The 19,824-nt window shown below is 42.0% G+C and overlaps 1 protein-coding gene across 2 annotated transcripts in view; it reads right to left on the reverse strand.

Annotated features, from left to right (window-relative positions):
- Window positions 1-19,824, reverse strand: part of CPAMD8 (C3 and PZP like alpha-2-macroglobulin domain containing 8) — a 424,223-nt gene that overhangs the window by 97,378 nt on the left and 307,021 nt on the right. For both annotated transcript variants that reach the window (XM_073592930.1, XM_073592923.1), the window contains exons 35-36: window positions 18,818-19,011; window positions 13,242-13,329 (exon numbers count right to left, since the gene is read on the reverse strand). In XM_073592930.1, the coding sequence (XP_073449031.1) occupies window positions 13,242-13,329; window positions 18,818-19,011 (282 nt within the window). The remainder of the gene's footprint in view (window positions 1-13,241; window positions 13,330-18,817; window positions 19,012-19,824) is intronic.

Raw genomic sequence — 19,824 nt, forward strand, 5'->3', positions numbered from 1 at the left:
CCTGAATATTTCCCTGGTGCCTCAACCAACCATATCATTGTCTTCCATGTGAACTGAACCTGGCCTGTTTCTCGACTATGCCTCTGCCTGCAGTCTGCACTGTTTATCCGCCATGTCTCTGCCTTTCACGTGAACTGAACCTGGACTGTATCGACTATGCCTCTGCCTACCGTCTATTTCTGCCTTTTACCTGCACTGACCTCGACCTGTTGACCATGTTTTTGCCTGCCCCTTGGCCTGATCTTTCACCCTGCTACACAGGGGTCTCACATATGTGAGGGGTTCCAGAATAGTGTTCTGCGTTGAGAAAACCAGTTTTTGGTTTTCTATGTTCCCAGAACAGGGTCTGGTTGCCCAGAGGCTTCAAAGCGATTTGGGTGGGAGAAGCCTCTACCCCTGTCCCCATTCTTTCCTGACTGATGCCCTAAGCTTGATGGTCCTGCCTGCTTCCTGGACAAATACTCTGGCTGTGCTGACCATACCTCTGCCTGCTGCATGTACTAACTATGGACAGTATTCCTGCCTGCTGCATGGACGATCCTTTTGCTGCTGCTGACCACATCCCTGCCTGCTATCTGGACCAATGCTTTGGCTGTGCTGACAACATCTCTACCTGTACTGACTTTTCCTGCCTGCTGCCTGTTTTGCTGTCGCTCTCCACGTTCCTGCCTGCAGCCTGGACTGATGCTCTCCTCTGTGGACCACTGCACTACTCACTGCACTACTAAAACCGCAGGTAATCTTTTCTTTACCCTTTCCTCAGCAGAATGTATTTTGGTTTGTAATTGGTATGTACAGTATATGCTATGTGTTATAAATATGAAGGGCCTTCAACAATGTGATAGGTTGGCAGGAATTTATGTGTGTAATTTATGCTCCTAGAACACCTGACAGTGCTACTTGGATGTTGGGCCTCTGTATGTGGCCAGGCTATGTAAAAGTCTCACACATGTGGTATCGCCATACTCAGGAGGAGTAGAAGAATGTATGGACAACTTTGTGTAAAAAAAAATGCATTTTCATTTTTTTTTCAGCATTTTCCAAAAACTTCTGGAAAAAAATGAACTGTTCCAAAGATTCATTATGCCTCATAGATTATACGTTGGGGTGTTAGCCTTCCAAAATGGGGTCATTTTGTGGGCGTTTCCATTATCCTGGTGCTCCAGGGTCTTCAAAACTGTAATAGGTGGTTGAGAAATGAGATGTGTAATTTATGCTTGCAGAACGCCTGACGGTGCTACTTGGATGTTGGGACTCTGTAGGTGGCCAGGCTATGTAAAAGTCTCACACATGTGGTATTGCTATACTCAGGAGGAGTAGCAGAATGTATTTTGGGTCATCCTTTTTGGTATGTACATGCTGTGTGTTGGAAATATCTTATAAATGGACAACTTTGTGGGAAAAAATGCATTTTAATTTTTTTTCCACATTTTCCAAAAACTTCTGGAAAAAAATGAACCGTTCAAAAGACTCATTATGCCTCATAGATTATATGTTGGGGTGTTAGCTTTCCAAAATGGGGTCATTTTGTGGGCGTTTCCATTGTCCTGGTGCTCCAGGGTCTTCAAAAGTGTAATAGGTGGTTGAGAAATTCTCTAGGGTGTCTGAAAAAAATATATAATGTTTGGGGGTTCTAAGAAATTTTCTAGCAAAAAAAATATATTTTAACTTGTAAACAACAAGTTTCAAAAGAGGCTCAGTCCTCAAAGCAGAGTTCCACCCAAAAGTGGTATCCTTTTCCCACTTTCGAGAGCCACAGCCACGGATATTGTTGTCACCGATCGGCTGACCGCTCGGCTCCCTCCTCCTCCCCTGTCGCCGGGCCAGTAGGAGAGAGGAGCAGGGCCTAGCACATGCGCAGTAGGGTTCCTGGTGTGAAGCCTTAAGGCGGCGGCATGCACCTGACAGCTGATGGAAACATCATCTGCAGTGCCAACATCGCTGGACAGGTAAGTTTCCTATTATTAAAAGCCAGCAGCTGCAGTATGTGTAGCTGCTGGCTTTTATTTTTGCAGTGGTGGGTGGACCTCCGCTTTAAGTGTTTAAAATGCCAGGACAGTACAAATAACCCCAAATGACCCCTTTTTGGAAAGTAGACAGTCTGAGGCATTTAGTAAGAGGCATGGCGAGTTTTTTGAAGTTGTAATTCTTTTGTCACAATTTTTTTGAAAATTAAGAATTCAAATAAAATTATTTTTTTTCACAATTTTTGTTTTTTTTACATATTGTCACCAGTGCAGTACAGGGTCATCATATGAATGCTGTGGTGGTGATCAGGGACACTGACTGGTGTCAGTATGTTAAAAAATAAATACATAAAAAATTGTATTACATTTTTTTAAACATTTTTTTTCTTTTCTTTAACATTTTTTTTACAATTTTGTATACATACTTTCATCAGAGTAGTTCAGTTTCACCATGCTAACACTGTACTACGCTGAGGGGATGATTAGGGATTTTTTTTTTACACTTTGCTGTGTTTTAAAGTGGTAGTAAACTCTTGCGAAAAAAAAAAAACAGTTTCCTCCTACAAGGCAATATCATAAAGTGCTAGTATGCACAGCATACATTATGAAAGACTTACCTCGAAACAAAGCCCTCCAGCGTTGCACTTTCATCATAGCAGAAACTTCCATCTTCACCCGGCCTTCCTTCTGGGTTCATGGGCTGCAGCCGCTTGAATGGCTGAGCCACGATGATGTAACTCCTGCACATGCACGCAAGAGTCTCAGCCATGACACACAGCTCTGAAGAAATGACCCCCTCCCCTCCACTGTTTTCAGCACTTACCCCATCTAGGCGGGTAGCAGGTGGCGGGCAGCAGCTCCGTGTCCACTCCCCCATCGGCGGCTTCGAGCTCCTCCTAGGCATCCAATAGGATCGCCTGTCCTTTCAGTCAATCAGGTGATGGGTCTCATACGCACTTCCTGATTGGCCAGGAGTAGGACCAGTGTTAAAATAGTGAATATTTATTCGCTATTCTAACACACCTGGGTGGGCTGTGAGCGCATTCTGTGCGCCCGGAGTCCACCCTATTTTGAAGCCTATTAGAGTCTTTGGCAGTGCTTAAAAAAAACACCCCCGCCACTGTAATTCATGCGCCCGACGTCCTGCAAGGGGCCGGATGCATGGATAGGAGGGGCAGCGACATGGATAGGGGAGGCGGTGCCCGTGCACCCTTAATGGACCCCTGGGCACAGGTATGCCGTTCCTTCAGAGCGCATGCGCTGGGGATGTCACCGGATGCTGCTCGGTGCATGTTTAAGAGATATTCATTTTTTCTACAGGTAAGCTTTATTATAAGCTTTCCTGTACGTAAAAATCAAAATGTGAGATAATTTCTCACCCTGATCCCAAAACCAGACAAGGACCCTTCCCTATGTGCCAGTTATAGGCCCATAGCCCTTTTATACCTCTGACCTAAAAATATTTACTAAACTTCTCTCGATCCGTCTGAACAAGGTTTTACCCTCCTCGATCCATAAAGATCTGGTTGGCTTTCTTCTTCTCTGCCAGGCTGAGGATAACACCGAAAAGGTCATAGAGTTGACTGATGTGGCAAACAGAGCCAACTCTGAGTCCCTGATACTAAGCCTGGATGCAGAAAAGGCTTTTGACCATCTTGGTTGGCCTTTTCTGTCTGCCACGCTGCGTCACATGGGTTTTAAGGGGCCCTTCCTGCATGCAATCCAACACCTTTACACCAACCCTACATCCCAAGTGAAAACCCCTTTTGCCCTCTCATCCTCTTCCCCCGTTACTAATGGTACCCGCCAAGGATGCCCACTTTCACCTTTAGGAATCCGGATATTTGGGGCATATCGGTTAGGGAATTTAAAATTTCGTTGTTTGCAAACAATATAAAACTCACTGTGACCCAGCCTAGGATTTCCCTACCGAATTTACATGCTGAGCTTGACAACTATGGGGCCCTCTCAGGATATAAAATAAATGCGTCTAAGTCAGAGGCCCTTCCAATTAATATCCCCGAGGATCAAGTTCACCACCTATTTCCCCTATAACTGGAAACTTACTGTCCTGAAATACTTCGGGATTTACATCACCCAGACCTTTGCCTCCTTGTACTAAGCAAATTTCCCCCCTTTATTTAGATCAATTAGGGAATTGGTGCAAAGGTGGAAGATCCATCGTATTTCTAATCTGGGGCATATTGCCTCCTTCAAGATGGCCATCCTCCCTAAGCTTTTGTACTTATTTCAAACACTACCTATTCCGGTCTCTTACGGACACCTGCGAAAACTACAAGCTGACTTTATACGCTATGTTTGGAACTATAAGAGACATAGGATACCCCGCTCAGTATTAATGGCGCTGCACTCCGATGGGGGTCTAGCATTTCCCAACTTCATAAAATATTACCAAGTGGCCCAACTACACGTGATAGTCTCCTGGTTTCCCCAACGATCCTATAAAAAACGGAAAGTGAAAAAATTTGGTTGGAGCCTGTACATCCGAATAGCTTACTCTGGAATGCGAATGCGGAGGTAGACTCTAGTCGATTGTTGCAGTCTATGTCCCAGCTTCGGCTGCTTTGGCGCAAGTTATCATGTGAACATGAGCTCAAATCCGAAAAAAAAATCACTGCTGACCTCCTTCCTCTGCAACCCTGCCTGCTAGCCTCACCCATCAGATGTCATTACCCTGGGCGTTAATGAATTTATTCCACTTTGGACACTTGGTAGACCCTAGATCCCGCAAACTGCTGCCATTTCCCGATCTTTCTACCTCACCAGGTTTTTTACGGATACCTGCAGATGCGCCATTATGTCCAAACTATAACTCCAAATTTTCAATTTTCCACACCATCCCCTCTTGAACGCATTATATTGGAGGGCTCCATGCGCAGGGGTCTGATCTCTGATATTTATCAGATACTCAATGCCTACTCCCTACCAGACCAGGGTAAACATGCTTACATGCTTCGTTGGGAATGGGTATTTGGTGAAAAAATCCCCATGGAGACGTGGCAGGCGATCTAGACTCAGGCGGCCAAGAGTTCTTTGTGTACTCTCTATAAGGAAAACACTTATAAAATTCTCTACTTCTGGTACCTGACTCCGGATGTTCTTCATGTCATCTACCCCTCTAGTTCTGATCGATGTTGGTGCTGCCAGGAAGATAAAGACACCCTGTTCCACATTTATTGGAGCTGTCCTTTAATAGCTCCATTCTGGCGTTCAACGCAGCAATTACTGACTCGCCTCTTTGAGGTGTCAGTACCTATGACACCGAAACTCTTCCTGCTGGGCCTCTCCCCATTGGAAATAGCCAAACCATATAAGAAGCTACTTAGACACATCCTTACGGCCCCACGCTGCCTTGTCGCCCTTAACTAGAATAGGCACTCTCCACCCTCCCCAGATGCCCTGTATGCTAGGGTCAAGGATGTGGAGCTCATGGAGAAAATGACCGCTAGAATATGGGATAGACTAGAAAACCACAATAAGGTCTGGGAGCTGTGGCATCTCTGTGAGGACCTGCTTTGAACCTGTGGCGGAGCTAAAGTGATGACCATCTACTTTTCCTTTTTTCTTTTCTTCCCTATTTTCTTCTTCTTTCTTCTTCATATTAACCTCTTTACTCTCCATGCCTTATTATATGTCATGTCAGATTTCATATAGCTCACTATTGTTGTAATGTTCAAGCAGTGATATTATATAATTCTAAACTATGTTATTTGCAGTTGTTATTTCCATGCTTCACTCACAATGTCATTACTGCTGATGAAACATATATTGTGAACTTTGTAAATGGCCCTTCCTTACTCATTGCTTTTTCAAACATTCACACGTTGTTTTTTGTACTTTTTCTCTTCTGTGATAACTAATAAAACTGTTATTTAAAAAATAAAAATGCAGAGTTTACTACCACATCAAACTGTCATGAATAGGTTACATTCATTAGTACTGCCCTGGACCATGGAAAAAGTAGTGCTTGTACTACTTTTAAAATCCCACTGCACCAAATTGCATGGTACTGCGATACCATGTGCTTTGGTGTCCGCAAAGGCACTGCGTTTGTGATTGCCATTTGGGGTGTGCAGCAGAGCGTCCCAGAGAGAGCCAGGAAAAGTCCTGTTCGGGGTTTGTACGTCTCCCAGGCACCTCTGGTACACATCCAGGAATCTCTGATCCATGATCCAGTTTTGGTCCTCTTCCCCAGGCTAATTTAAGCTCACCTGAGCAGATAGCCTTTGCTCTCTGCCTGGGAAACACAGACAATGCTGGTCTGTGAGAGCAAAAAGGTTGGTAAAAAGCCGTTAAGCAGTTTATGTGGAAACTGACAAGCGGTAGGCTTGCTCAGCCTGGTAGTTAGGGCCTGCATAGTGTATAGTTAGAGCCGAGACACGGCTAGGGTTTTGTTTGGCTATTTTGTTCTGTTTCTTTTTTTCTGAACACTGTACAGCACCTCTATAGACTTGTAAATATCACCATTAAACACTTCACTGTTTGTCACTACTTCACTTGTTCTGGTATCTGTGCCTGAAAGCCTGCTTATCCCAGGAAGCTTTTGTATCTGCTACCTGTCCCCCAAGTTACAGGTGCCATTACCAACACACCCACATGCAGATCACAAGGGTAGTACGTTCACTTGTGGTTCATGAAACGTGCATAAAACGCACCTTTTCCACACCACATATGGGTGTGAACCGGCCCTCAAGGAATAATTTTCCCACTGCAGGTTAGTTTAGAAAATTAAACACAGGGCTGGCTGCTGTGGCATATTTTATGCTCACACTGCTGATCCCAGGTTTCTTGTGCTAATGCTAATAGTATAATTACATTTACCAAAATCAGCTTTATTTACAACAGGGTATAATGCATAAAAGTTCAATGTGCAGTTACTATTTGCATAGTGCAGTATCCCATCGCAAACCAAACATAATTACGTTTATTGTAGTTAAATGAGTAAAATTTTAAATCTGATTTAAATGTGTGCATAGTCAATGAAATTTGAACAGCTTAACTAAACAAATCTAAATAATGCCAACTCACACGTATGGCATCTGCTAACATTAGGATGTTCAGGTTTCTACACCTGAAGATACTCATTATTTATCTCTTAGCTGAATATTTTTGTGGTACATACGTTATACTGAGGAGATTTTTATGCTTGCTAGATTTAGAATGTGTTTTTATTTGCATCTAGCAACGAGACAGCATTAGATACACACATTTCAGTTTAGGTACAATATAATAGGCATCTGTCTGTCATTCTCTCTTCCCTAAGGCTGGGTTTACATTTAAGCAACTGGATGTGGGTTTACATAGTTACATAGTTACATAGTAGGTGAGGTTGAAAAAAGACACAAGTCCAACCTATGTGTGTGATTATATGTCAGTATTACATTGTATATCCCTGTATGTTGTGGTCGTTCAGGTGCTTATCTAATTTTTTGAAACTATCGATGCTCCCCGCTGAAACCACCGCCTGTGGAAAGCAATTTCACATCCTTGCCGCTCTTACAGTAAAGAACCCTCTACGCAATTTAACTACTAGCTGCCCGTCCACTGTCATATGACTGCGGGACGAGGCAGCTCTCATTCTGGGTGGACGTCGTATGACGTGACCGCCTTCCCGAGCCACTAGGGGGCGCGCGCGCACGCCCGCCGTGTCACTGGGAACCCAATGCGCGTGCCCGGCAGCCGCGATGTCCGCCGGGCACTCGCGATTGCCCAGCAACCGAGCAGGACCGTGGATCTGTGTGTTTGTAAACACATAGATCCACGTCCTGTCAGAGAGGAGAGGAGACCGATGTGTGTCCCTTGTACATAGGGACACCAATCGCTCACCTCCCCCAGTCAGTCCCCTCCCCCCACAGTTAGAATCACCTCCCTAGGACACACATTAACCCCTCGATCACCCTCTAGTGTTAACCCCTTCCCTGCCAGTCACATTTACACAGTAATCAATGCATTTTTATAGCACGGATCGCTGTAAAAATGTGAATGGTCTCAAAAATGTGTCAAAAGTGTCCGATATGTCCGCCGCAATATCGCAGTCACAATAAAAATCGCAGATCGCCGCCATCACTAGCAAAAAATAATAATAATAATAAAAATGCTACAAATCTATCCCCTATTTGGAGAAACTATAACTTTTGCGCAAACCAATCAATACACGCTCATTGCGATTTTTTTCTACCAAAAATATGTAGAAGAATACATATCAGCCTAAACCGAGGAAAAAAATTGTTTAAAAAAAATTGGATATTATAGCAAAAAGTAAAAAATATTGTGTTTTTTTAAACTTGTCCCTCTTCTTTTGTTTATAGCGCAATAAATAACCGCAGAGGTGATCAAATACCACCAAAAGAAAGCTCTATTTGTGGGGAAAAAATGATAAAAATTTCATTAGGGTGCAGTGTAACATGACCGCGCAATTGTCATTCAAAGTGCGACAGCGTTGAAAGCTGAAAAATGGCTTGGGCAGGAAGGGGGTGAAAGTGCCCTGTATTGAGGTTTGGTTAAGGCTAAACCTCTTTTCTTCTAATTTTAATGAGTAGCCACGTGTCTTATTAAGTTCCCTTCCGCAGAAAAGTTTTATCCCTATTGTGGAGTCACCAGTATGGTAATTGTAAATTTAAATCATATCCCCTTTCAAGCGTCTCTTCTCTAGAGAGAATAAGTTCAGTGCTCGTAACCTTTCTTCATAACTAATATCCTCCAGTCCCTTTATAAGTTTTGTTGCCCTTCCCGGTGCTCGCTCCATTTCTAGCACATCATTCCTGAGGACTGGTGCCCAGAAATGGACAGCATACTCCAGGTGAGAACGGACCAGAGTCTTGTAGAGTGGGAAAATGATTGCTTTATCTCTGGAGTTAATCCCCTTTTTAATGCATGCCAATATTCTGTTTGCTTTGTTAGCAGCAGCTTGGCCTTGCATGACATTGCTGGGCCTATCATCTACTAGGACCCCCAGGTCCTTTTCCATCCTTGATTCCCCCAGAGATTCTCCCCCCGCGGAGTAGATTGCATTCATATTTTTGCCACCCAAATGCATTATTTTACATTTTTCTACATTAAACCTCATTTGCCATGTAGTTGCCCACCCCATTAATCTGTTCAGATCTACTTGCAAGGTTTCCACATCCTGCGGAGAAGTTATTGCCCTGCTTAGCTTAGTATCATCGCAAATACAGAGATTGAACGGTTTACCCCATCCTCCAGGTCGTTTATGAACAAATGAAATAGGATTGGTCCCAGGACAGAACCCTGGGGGACCCTACTTTCCACCCCTGACCACTCCGAGTACTCCCCATTTATCACTACCCTCTGAACTCACCCTTTGTAACCAGTTTTCAATCCATGTACTCACCCTATGGTCCACGCCAACGGCCCTTACTTTGTACAGTAAATTTTATGGGAAACTGTGTCAAATGCTTTTGCAAAATCCAGATACACCACGTCTACGGGCCTCCCCTTATCTAGATGGCAGCTCACCTCCTCATAGAAGGTTAATAGATTGGTTTGGCAAGAACGCTTCTTCATGAATCCATGCTGATTACTGCTAATGATACCGTTTTCATTACTAAAATCTTGTATATAGTCCTTTATCATCCCCTCCAAGAGCTTGCATACTATTGATGTTAGGCTAACTGGTCTGTAATTCCCGGGGATGTATTTTGGCCCTTTTTAAAATATTGGTGCTACATTGACTTTTCTCCAATCAGCTGGTACCATTCCAGTCAGTAGACAGTCAGTAAAAATTAGGAACAATGGTCTGGCAATTACTTGACTGAGTTCCCTACGGACCCTCGGGTGCAAGTCATCTGGTCCCGGTGACTTATTAATGTTAAGTTTTCCAAGTCTATTTCTAATTCTGTCCTCTGTTAGCCATGAGGGTGCTTCCTGTGATGTGTCATGAGGATAAACACTGCAGTTTTGGTTACTGAAGGCCCCAGATTCCCTCATGAAGACTGAGGAGAAGAACAAATTCAATACCTTCGCCATCTCACCATCCTTTGTAACCAGATTCCCTTCCTCATTCATTATGGGGCCAATATAGTCTGTCCTCCCTCTTTTACTGTTTATATACTTAAAGAATTTCTTGGGATGCTTTTTGCTCTCCTCCGCTATGTGTCTTTTGTGTTCTCTTAGCCGCTCTAATTGCACCTTATCATTTGTTGTTGCATTCTTTGTAAAGTCTGAATGCTGATCCCTCAGCCCTGTATTTTTTACAGGCCTTCTCCTTTGCTTTTATATGCATTTTTACATTGGAGTTAAGCCATCCAGGACTTTTGTTCGCCCTTTTAAATTTATTTCCCAATGGGATGCACTGGCTAATGCCCTTTTTTAATATGTTCTTAAAGCAAACCCATCTCTCCTCTGTGTTCTTTGTTTCTAATATTTTATCCCAATTTATATCTTCTAGCAAGGTTCGTAGTTTAGGTAAGTTGGCTCTTTTGAAATTCAGTGTCTTTGTGTTCTCCTTATGTTTCCTATTTGTGTGATTTATACTGAAGCTAAATGACCTGTGATCGCTGTTTCCTAAACTACCCCTTATTTCCACATCCGTGATCAGGTCTGTATTGTTGGTAATCAGTAGGTCTAGTAACAGTTTGTTTCTAGTTGGTGCGTCTACCATCTGACCCATTAAATTGTCTTGCAAGACATTTAAGAACTAGCAAGCCTTAGACGAATGCGCGCTTCCTTCCGCCCAGTCTATGTCTGGATAATTAGGATCCCCCATTACGATGACACCTTACATCCTTGCCACTAATCCAAATTGTGATAGGAGGTCTGTCTCCTCCTCCCTCAGGTTAGGGGGCTATAACATACTCCCAGTATTACTTTCCCCTTAGTTTTATCCCTTTGGAGCTCTACCCATAAGGATTCCACCTCCTCCCTAGCTCCCCTAGTGATATCATCTCTCACATTCACTTGTACATTATTCTTGATATACAGGCATACCCCCCCCCCCCCCCTTTTTACCCTCTCTATCCCTGCAATAAAGGGAATACCCTTGAATGGTTGCCAGCCAATCATGAGAGCTGTTGAATCAAGTCTCTGAAATTTCCACAAAATCTAAATCCTCCTCCTACAACAGTATCTCTAGTTCTCCCATCTTGTCCGCCAGGCTTGTGGCATTGGCAGTGTTCTGAGGTTGCAAATAAGACTTGTTACTATACTTACCTCGGGTTTATGTGCTTTAGTCAACCTACCACTAATGTCCCCAATACTACCCTCTGGAATATGTTCCTCTGACTATCCCTACCTCTGAACCCCCCCCCTCGTCGCCTAGTTTAAAAGCCCCTCTAACATTTCGGCCATCTTCACTCCCAGCAGATCTGTACCCTCCTCATCTAGGTGCAGTCCGTTCCTTCTACAGAACTGGTGATTGACGGTTCGCCCCAGTTCTCCAGGAACCCAAACCCCTCCTTACTACACCAGCGCCTCCCTGCATCCAATTTGCATGACAGGAGAGTGACCTTCTCTCAATGGAGCCAGTTCACACATCTCCGGGGCAGCCCCAGGGAGCTTTGCACAGGGGTCCTGTGCGTCTTTGGCTCAGTTTCAGGTCTGAATTCAGGCAAAAATACAGGCCTGATTCATCCCTGAAGCAGTGAACAGGGATGCACCAGACCCCTGCTGTGAGCCACATCCGTTTTAATTGTGAACCCAGCCTAAGGTTGAACTCCAGGCAAATGGCTAAATACTGTATGTAGTTGATATATATATATATATATATATATATATATATATATATATATGTGTATATATATATATATATACACACACACAGCTTTTTTTTGCAGCAGGAAAGTGGCAGTGCGCAGTTCTGGCACCACCAGCACTGAATGTATGTGCTGGCAAGTGGTGTTATTGTTGCTGCAGAGAATGTACTGATGTGGGAAGGTGGGGGGGTCTATTAATGCTGACTACTGTAGGATCTATTGAGGCTGAGAAACATATTGTTCATAGGGTGGATATATTTAGGCTGGTAGGGGATCTATTGTCGTTGGGGGGGGGGGGGGGGCAATTATTGTTGCTGGCTGCAATGGATCTATTCTACTACCTTCTGTGTTATCATTAACATATTCCATAAAAATAGTTTAACACCACAAAATGATACTTGGCACTGTATTCTTTAAAAAGGGTGGAACTGGGAGGTGGTAGGGGGTGGAGACAAGGGACAGTGCTCATAGATGTGTAGGGGGCGGTGAAAAGGGTGACTTTGGGGGAGAACCTCTACCTATTATCTGAGAAGAAAGCCCAAGAGATCATTCCTCTCCCGCTATCAACAGGTTCCTTGTCAGCCCATGTGCATACAGCATATATGATTGCCTCCTATAGCTGTACACTTACCCTCATAGTCTAAGTGTTGCTATACAGGGGAAAACAGGAGGCTGGTATCAAGTAAAATTCAGGTACTTACATTAGTTAAAATATACATTTTTTTATATTTTGTTAAATATTGTACTGCACTAATGAGTGTTATTATATATATATAATATATATATTATTGTCATTATATGTGCATGGAGTTCAGGTTTAACTCAGTAGGTTTTTAAATCTGAAATGATTGTCAACTAAAAATAATGAAATATTGCAAATATAATCCCAACATCCCAAATTATATATTTTGGAAGCCTTTATTAACATTTACATGTGCACAGTTATATAGATATATATCTCTTCTTGGAATAGCTCGTATTTTACTTCAAACATCCCTTTAACCACTGAAGCTAATTTTCCCTGTCTAGTTTCCTGTGGTTAAACCAGGCAATTACTGTTCACATCCAAATTAAACAAACCATGTTCTTCGAGCTGGTCACATAAAGGAGATTTCCAAGGAGGGCATTATCTGAACCAATTAAGTCCAGATGTCTAACGCCATTCAGCCCTCTAGGAAGTTGTAAAAACAGCTCCCACCAGAACGGATCAGTCACCCTGTTACTCCTAAAATGCATATAAAATTCCTTTAACCCAGCAGGGGAGCTACAGACTCTCTGACAATATGGTCAAGGCTACTTTAAGGAATGATTTATCCCCCTCTGGACATGCTTTACTGAATTCTTCAAATACCAGCATTTCAGAACATTTAAAAGAATTAGATGGTAAATAGGATGCACGCGTGTTAAAAAAAAAAAATAATAATAAAAAAAAGGATTACAGGGCACCAACATAAATAACAACTGCTGCAAAGCCAGTGGGGTAATCAGCAACCATTTACAGTAAGTAAAATCAAAACTCCAGAATGCAACTCATCTATATTACCTGTTCCAAACTTTCAATGTCTGCTCGAAAGCCTGAAAGCAAAGAAAGCTCAAGAACAGCCATGTTAGAAGCACCAGAATGAAGCCACCTGGAAAAAAAGAGCATACAAATCAAGTCCAATTGATTAGTCCAATTCTTACTGTAAGACAATAATTTGTTCTGCAGTGCAGGGTAACATGTGCCCAGCTCCTAGGAAAGATGAGATTTTTACTTGAAATGCAAATAATGGAAGAGTGTAAATAGGCCCTAAAAGTTCTTCTGCAGTCGAAATGTCCAACCACCTGTCTTTGGCCAGCTTTAGTACAGGTGCTCCCCACTTAACGACCAGGTTCCGTTCCAACAATCAGGTCGTTAAACAAATTGGCTGTTAAACGAGGAGTTACAATGAATCAATATTTTAAGCATTCTTAACTACTGCACTGTACTGTATTGTGAAGAAAAGGTCTAAACACAAAACTCCAGCTCAATAACATTGTTTTAATTTGCATAAGTACAGAACACAAATGAAAATTCTGTACTGTACTATAGAAATGATGTACAGCGCGTCGTTCAGGTGAGGAGAGCTGGTCGTAAGTCCGAAGGGCGTTGGCCCAAACTTGTCTTGCATACACACGGCACACAATTGTTGGCCAACAATCATGAACGTAGTGACGTACTACATTGTTTTTCAGCTCTTTAGCACCATCCTTCGGGCTCCTTCTGCTAATTTCGTGTTAGTAGAAGTTTGGTGAGTGTTGATTTGTGCTTTTCAGTTCGTTTCTGAACGGCCGTTCGTCAACCAGACATGTTGCGGAATCGGAGGAGATAACGTGTTATTTATTATTGACCTTGGAGTTATTGCTTTGACATTATTTTTTTGGTTGAATAATGATTTGATTTGGTATATTTTCTATATTTTTGGATGCATAGAATGCATTTTTAGTTAAGTTCTATTGGCAGATAGCATGTCTAGATTTATTTGTTTTCTTTTTTTAATGCACTACAAAAATTGTGTAGAATAATACTTGGCTATGTGTTTTACTTCAAATGACAGTTTGGGAGTATGCAGTTACATTTAAAAAATACAATGTAAAATTGACAAGGGACACCAACATAGTTGTATCTTTGCTCTTAAAAACTACGGGATAACGGTGTTGTGGTAACTTGCCCAAAAAAAAAGCATAATAATATTATTCTTGATATCACTAGAAAAAAAAAAGCCTTTGAAAATTTGTTTGTAATAACTCCATCATTATCACTAGCAAAGCAGCTTCATTATTATCCCATTAAAGAAGAAGAGAATGTGCGCTGCATTTCGAGATTTCATAATTTGCCACGTCACGAATGTTAATTCTGCATTACGAACGCTAGTTTACAAGACCGACCGCTTCTAGCTCATCCTTGCTTCCGAGCATGCGTGTTTGTACTTTGGACTTTTGTCCGATAGACTTGTGTACACACGCTCGGAAAATCTGACAACAGACATTTGTCCACGGAAAATTTTAAAACCTGTTAGCCAACATTTGTCCGCGGAAATTCCAACAATTGTCCAATGGAGCATACACACGGTCGGATTTTCCGCCAACAGCCTGTCATCGAACATTTCATTTGTGCGACTCCAAAGTCGTGCGACTTGCATTTCAACTTTACATTGCGACTTTGATGCAACTTTGGATGGGTATGTCTTGGATGTGACTTTGCCTGTTGACTTTTGCACAACTGTCGCATTGATGGAAGCTGCATCAAAGTACTGTAGGAACCTTTTAAAGGCACTGCAACTTTAAGTCGCATAGATTTGAACAGCTTCCACTGAAATACATGGGCTGCCACTTGTCATGTGACTTTATGTGTCCAAAGTCACATGACAAGTCGTACAAATGTTAATGGAGCCTTAAGGTGAACCTGTGGCCTTTTCATCAATAGATATCTAGTGGTGGGACTCAGCTTTCTCACGAGATAGCTCAAGTAGGTTCAGACCAGGATCCGAACAGGCCTGCTCAGCAAATTACTATAAAAGACAAAGGCCACAAGTTTACTATAAAGCACCCTATAACTCCTGTCTGGGCCTACTGAGCAGATAAACATGGCTCTCCATATAGGTATACCTTGCACCCATGGGAATAAGCCCTAATACTGCAGCTGGGCAAATCGCTGGATCCCTGACAAGCTCAGGTAAGTGTTTAAAGGGGGGGGGGTAGTTAGTGGGGTGTTTTTTTAACTTAATTCAGGGAATGCATTAAGGTAAAAAAACAAACAAAAAAAAGAGAGGCTTTAGAACCACTTTAATATTTAGCATTTAGGGGTACTAATTAAGATGAATGGTGTATAAACACTGTAGTTATTACCTTCGTGTTTTTATAACTTTTTCTCAACCACTAATTTAGACAAAACAAAATGCTGGATTTCTCTGGAAATACCCATCTTCCAATGATGAGGTGAAAAACAGAAAATCGTTTAAAGCAGAATGACAGCTAGCTTGTTATTGCACAATTCCTTTAAATAAAAAATGTACCTCATCTGTTTTTCTGAGAAAGTTTAAATTATCAGTATGCACTACATTCCTCCATCTACAATTTTCCAGAACAAATTAATTAAAAAAGCAGTAGTGTTACAGCAAAGGAAGAAAGGGGAAAAAATATTATTTTGGTGACCTAGAAGGATAGAATAATATTGCTGCTTCTAATGGCCTGCATGATCCAGCTGTCATGTTTCTAGTTCCAATTAGATGGCATATTAAAGTCAGGGCTCCCATTAGAAATCACGTGGCCCTGTGCAGCCTACCTGACAGGAACCAAGTAATACCCCAGAGGAAAAGAATGGATGTGGCAAAATTGAGCTTACAGTAGGAAAGGTGTAAAACGTATGCCTGCGTACAGAGTGCAGAGATTGTAAGTATGTATAGTACTGTGTAAGCGTTTTAGGCAGGTGTGAAGAAATGCTGTAAGTAAGAATGCTTTCAAAAATATATTTTTTAATTGTTTATTTCTATCAATTTTCAAAATGCAAAGTGAGCGAACAGAAGAAAAATCTAAATTAAATCAATATTTGGTATGACTACCCTTTGGCTTCAAACCAACATCAATTTTTACACTTGCACACTTTGTACACTTGCACAAAGTCAGGGATTTTGTAGGATTAGAGTCAGGTGCATGATAAACCAGTTATATCAAGCAGGTGTTAATGATCATCAATTTCATATGTAAGTTCAAACACAGTCTATAACTAAAACCGAAGCAGCTGTGTAGGAGGCTTAAAACTGGGAACAGCCACATTTTGCTACTAAGGTGAGGTTGTGGAAGACAGTTTCATGTCACAGGTCATACACTATGGCAAGACTGAGCACAACAACAAGACACAAGGTAGTCATATTGCATCAACAAGGTCTCCCCCAGGCAAAGATTTCAAAGCAGGCTGGGGTTTCAAGATATGCTGCTCAAGCTCTTTTGAAGAAGCACAAAGAAACGGGCAACCTTGAGGACCGTAGACTCAGTGGTCGACCAAGGAAACTTAATGCAGCAGATGAAAGACACATCATGCTTACTTCCCTTCGACATCAGAAGATAACTAGCGGTGCCATCAGCACAGAACTGGTGGAAAACAGAGGGACCCAGGTACACCAATCTACTGTCCGGAGAAGTCTGGCCAGAAGTGGTCTTCATGGAAGAATTGTGGACAAAAAGCCATAACTTTGATGTGGAGACAAGGTTAAGCGACTCAATTATGCATGAAAACATAGAAACTGGGGTGCAGAAAAATGGCAGCAGGTGCTCTGGACTGATGAGTCAAAATTTGAAATATTTGGCTGTGGAAAGGCAGTTTGTTCTTTGAAAAACTGGAAAGCAGTACAATAATGAGTGTCTGCAGGCAACAGTGAAGCACGGTGGAGGTTTCTTGCAGGTTGTAAGCTGCATTTCTGCAAATGGAGTTGGAGATTGGAAGATTCAATGGTGTCCTCAATGCTGAGAAATATAGGCAGATACTTATCCATCATGCCATACCATCAGGGAGGCACGTGATTGGCCCTTAATTTATTCTGCAGCAGGACAACAAACCCAAACATACAATGTCTTTAAGAACTATCTTAAGCATAAAGAAGAACGAGGAGTCCTGGAAGTAATCGTTTGGCCCCCGCAAAGCCCTGCTCTCAACATCATTGAGTCTGTCTGGGATTACCTGAAGAAACATAATGATTTGAGGCAGTCTACATCAACAGAAGATCTGTGGTTAGTTCTCTGAGATGTTTGGAATAACCTACCTGCCAAGTTCCTTCAAAAGTTGTGTGCAAGTGTAACTAAAACTGAAGAATTGATGCTGTTTTGAAGGCAAAGGTTGGTAACACCAAATATTGATTTGATTTGGATTTCTCTTCTGTTCATTAACTTTACAGCATTTTTTCACACCTGCCTAAAACTTTTACACAGTAGTGTAATTTACAAACTGCAGTTGTTTTGTGTGTAATGTACAGAGTTCTAAAATGTATTTCAAAATGAAATGTAAAAAAAACAGGCAAAATTTTGAATAACTTTTCCATTTTCCATTCATCTAGTCCAGGGGTCTCCAAACTTTCTAAACAAAGGGCTGGTTTACTGTGCTACAGGCTTTAGGGGGACCAAACCACAGTCAATGTCCCTTTGGTATTAGGGAAATTATTAGTGTCCCCTCATTGGTATCAGTGGGAATAATAGTGCCCAATCTTTGGTGTCAGTGGGAGGAATAATGCCCTACCATCGGTGTCAGTGGGAGAAATAGTGTCCCATCCTTGGTGTCAGTGGGAGGATAAAGTGCCCAATCATTGATGTCAGTAAAAAGAATAGTGCCCCATCGTTGGTGTCAGTGTAATTAAAAGTCCTCAATTATTGATGTCAGTGCAGGAATTATTGTTATAGTGCCCTACATCAGTGGGAGGAATAGTTCCCCAAGGGCCGGATAACGGCAAGCAAAGGGCCGCGTTTGGAGACCACTGATCTAGTCTCTGATGGCATTATCAAATCTACTGATGAGATTTTTTTTGCATTTAGTATGACCATTCAAACAAAAATCTACCATGTATGGTCAGATTAATTTGTCAGGTGGTTGTTTTCCGACATAAGGAAGCCAGTCAGTTGACTAGCAAACCAGTGCTCCCTCCCCAGGAGAAATACAGACACAGGAGCAGAGTGTGTGTACAAACACACAGGCAGTGTATGTATCTTTGTCTTACAAACTGCCCTGAAAAAAATAAGTCTGGGCCAAGCAAGTGTAATGTCTTGTAGACACTCCAAAGACATGCTGATAGATTAGCATAGATTATTAGCTCCTTGAGGGCAGGGACTGTATAACATGTAAAGTGCTATGTAAAGTGCTATGTATGAGGCAATGAGTGCTATACTATAACTAGAAGCATGGATTCTCCATATATTCGCAAACTACTGTGACAAACTATTATGGTTGATGTAAAAGAAGGGTTAATACCCTGCTTCTGCATGGGGATATGAGGAGCATATACTACTGAAAGGAACCTGGAGTTATGAACAGCAATAGCAGCAACAGTAGGAATCAAATCCTAAACCACTCCACCCAAAGCTAAAATAAAAGCTAAAACAAAAGAGGATTCACACCTTGTGCAAGCTTCCAGTATCACTTTATATTCCTGATGGTCCTGGTGGGATCCTGGATCATCATCGTCAGGAAGAGCTCTCTCTCTGAGTCCAGTCTGTCGTCGATTCCTTTCTGCCCTTGGCTCTTTAAGATTGACTAGAAGCTGGAAGGCTGGTTTTGCCACTGGGTCAGGAACATTGTAGTGGACATCGATCTGGGGAGAAACAAGGTGATTCATGGACAAGTACAGGATTTGAGAGGAATTCAACTTTACCTTTGATGATTATTTTTAAAGGAAATCTGTTAGTGTGATATACCTTTCTGGTAGGGGCTACCACTGTCATAAAATAGGCTAAGAAAGCTAATTTCAGGGCAGTAAAGTGTAATGTTACTGCCTTAGAACTAGCATGCAGCATCGGACAGCTACTTGGATTCATAACACATTATATTATGAATACAAATCAAGGAGGAAGCATTTTAAACAAAACTGAAAAAGGTTAATGTTATATTTGGTGCAAGATACAGAAGTATTTTATATGTATATGGCTGCCACCCCATGACTAAGCTCTGGGGGCGGAGCGAAACCTGTTGGACGTGGCCTGGCGGGAGCCTAGGCTGAGGTTGTTTCCCCTACCATTGCACTACCTGTGTGGATGTGTGGCACCAGGGATCATTTCCCTCGTCTCTCAATGTGCCACTTTGTGTTGGTCTATCACATAAAATCCCAATAAAATGCATTTACGTTTTTGGTTGTAACATGACAAAATGTGGAAAATGTCAAGGGGTATGATTACTTTTTCAAGGCACTGTATGTACATGGATAATTATATATGTTTTTACTTTTTTCTCTTTACTGCTGAAATCTCATGCATCCCGAGGAAGCGCAAAAGAGAAACACATTAACTCATGACTACTTATGGCCACACTATATATTACTTCAACTGATACATAAATAAGGATCAATATACTTTTCATTAGTGTGAGTGCCCATTTATATCCAGCAGTAAAACATGTCATTACATGATGT

The sequence above is a fragment of the Aquarana catesbeiana genome, linkage group LG01 (assembly GCF_042186555.1).
Source record: "Aquarana catesbeiana isolate 2022-GZ linkage group LG01, ASM4218655v1, whole genome shotgun sequence".
Taxonomy (NCBI): Eukaryota; Metazoa; Chordata; class Amphibia; order Anura; family Ranidae; genus Aquarana; species Aquarana catesbeiana.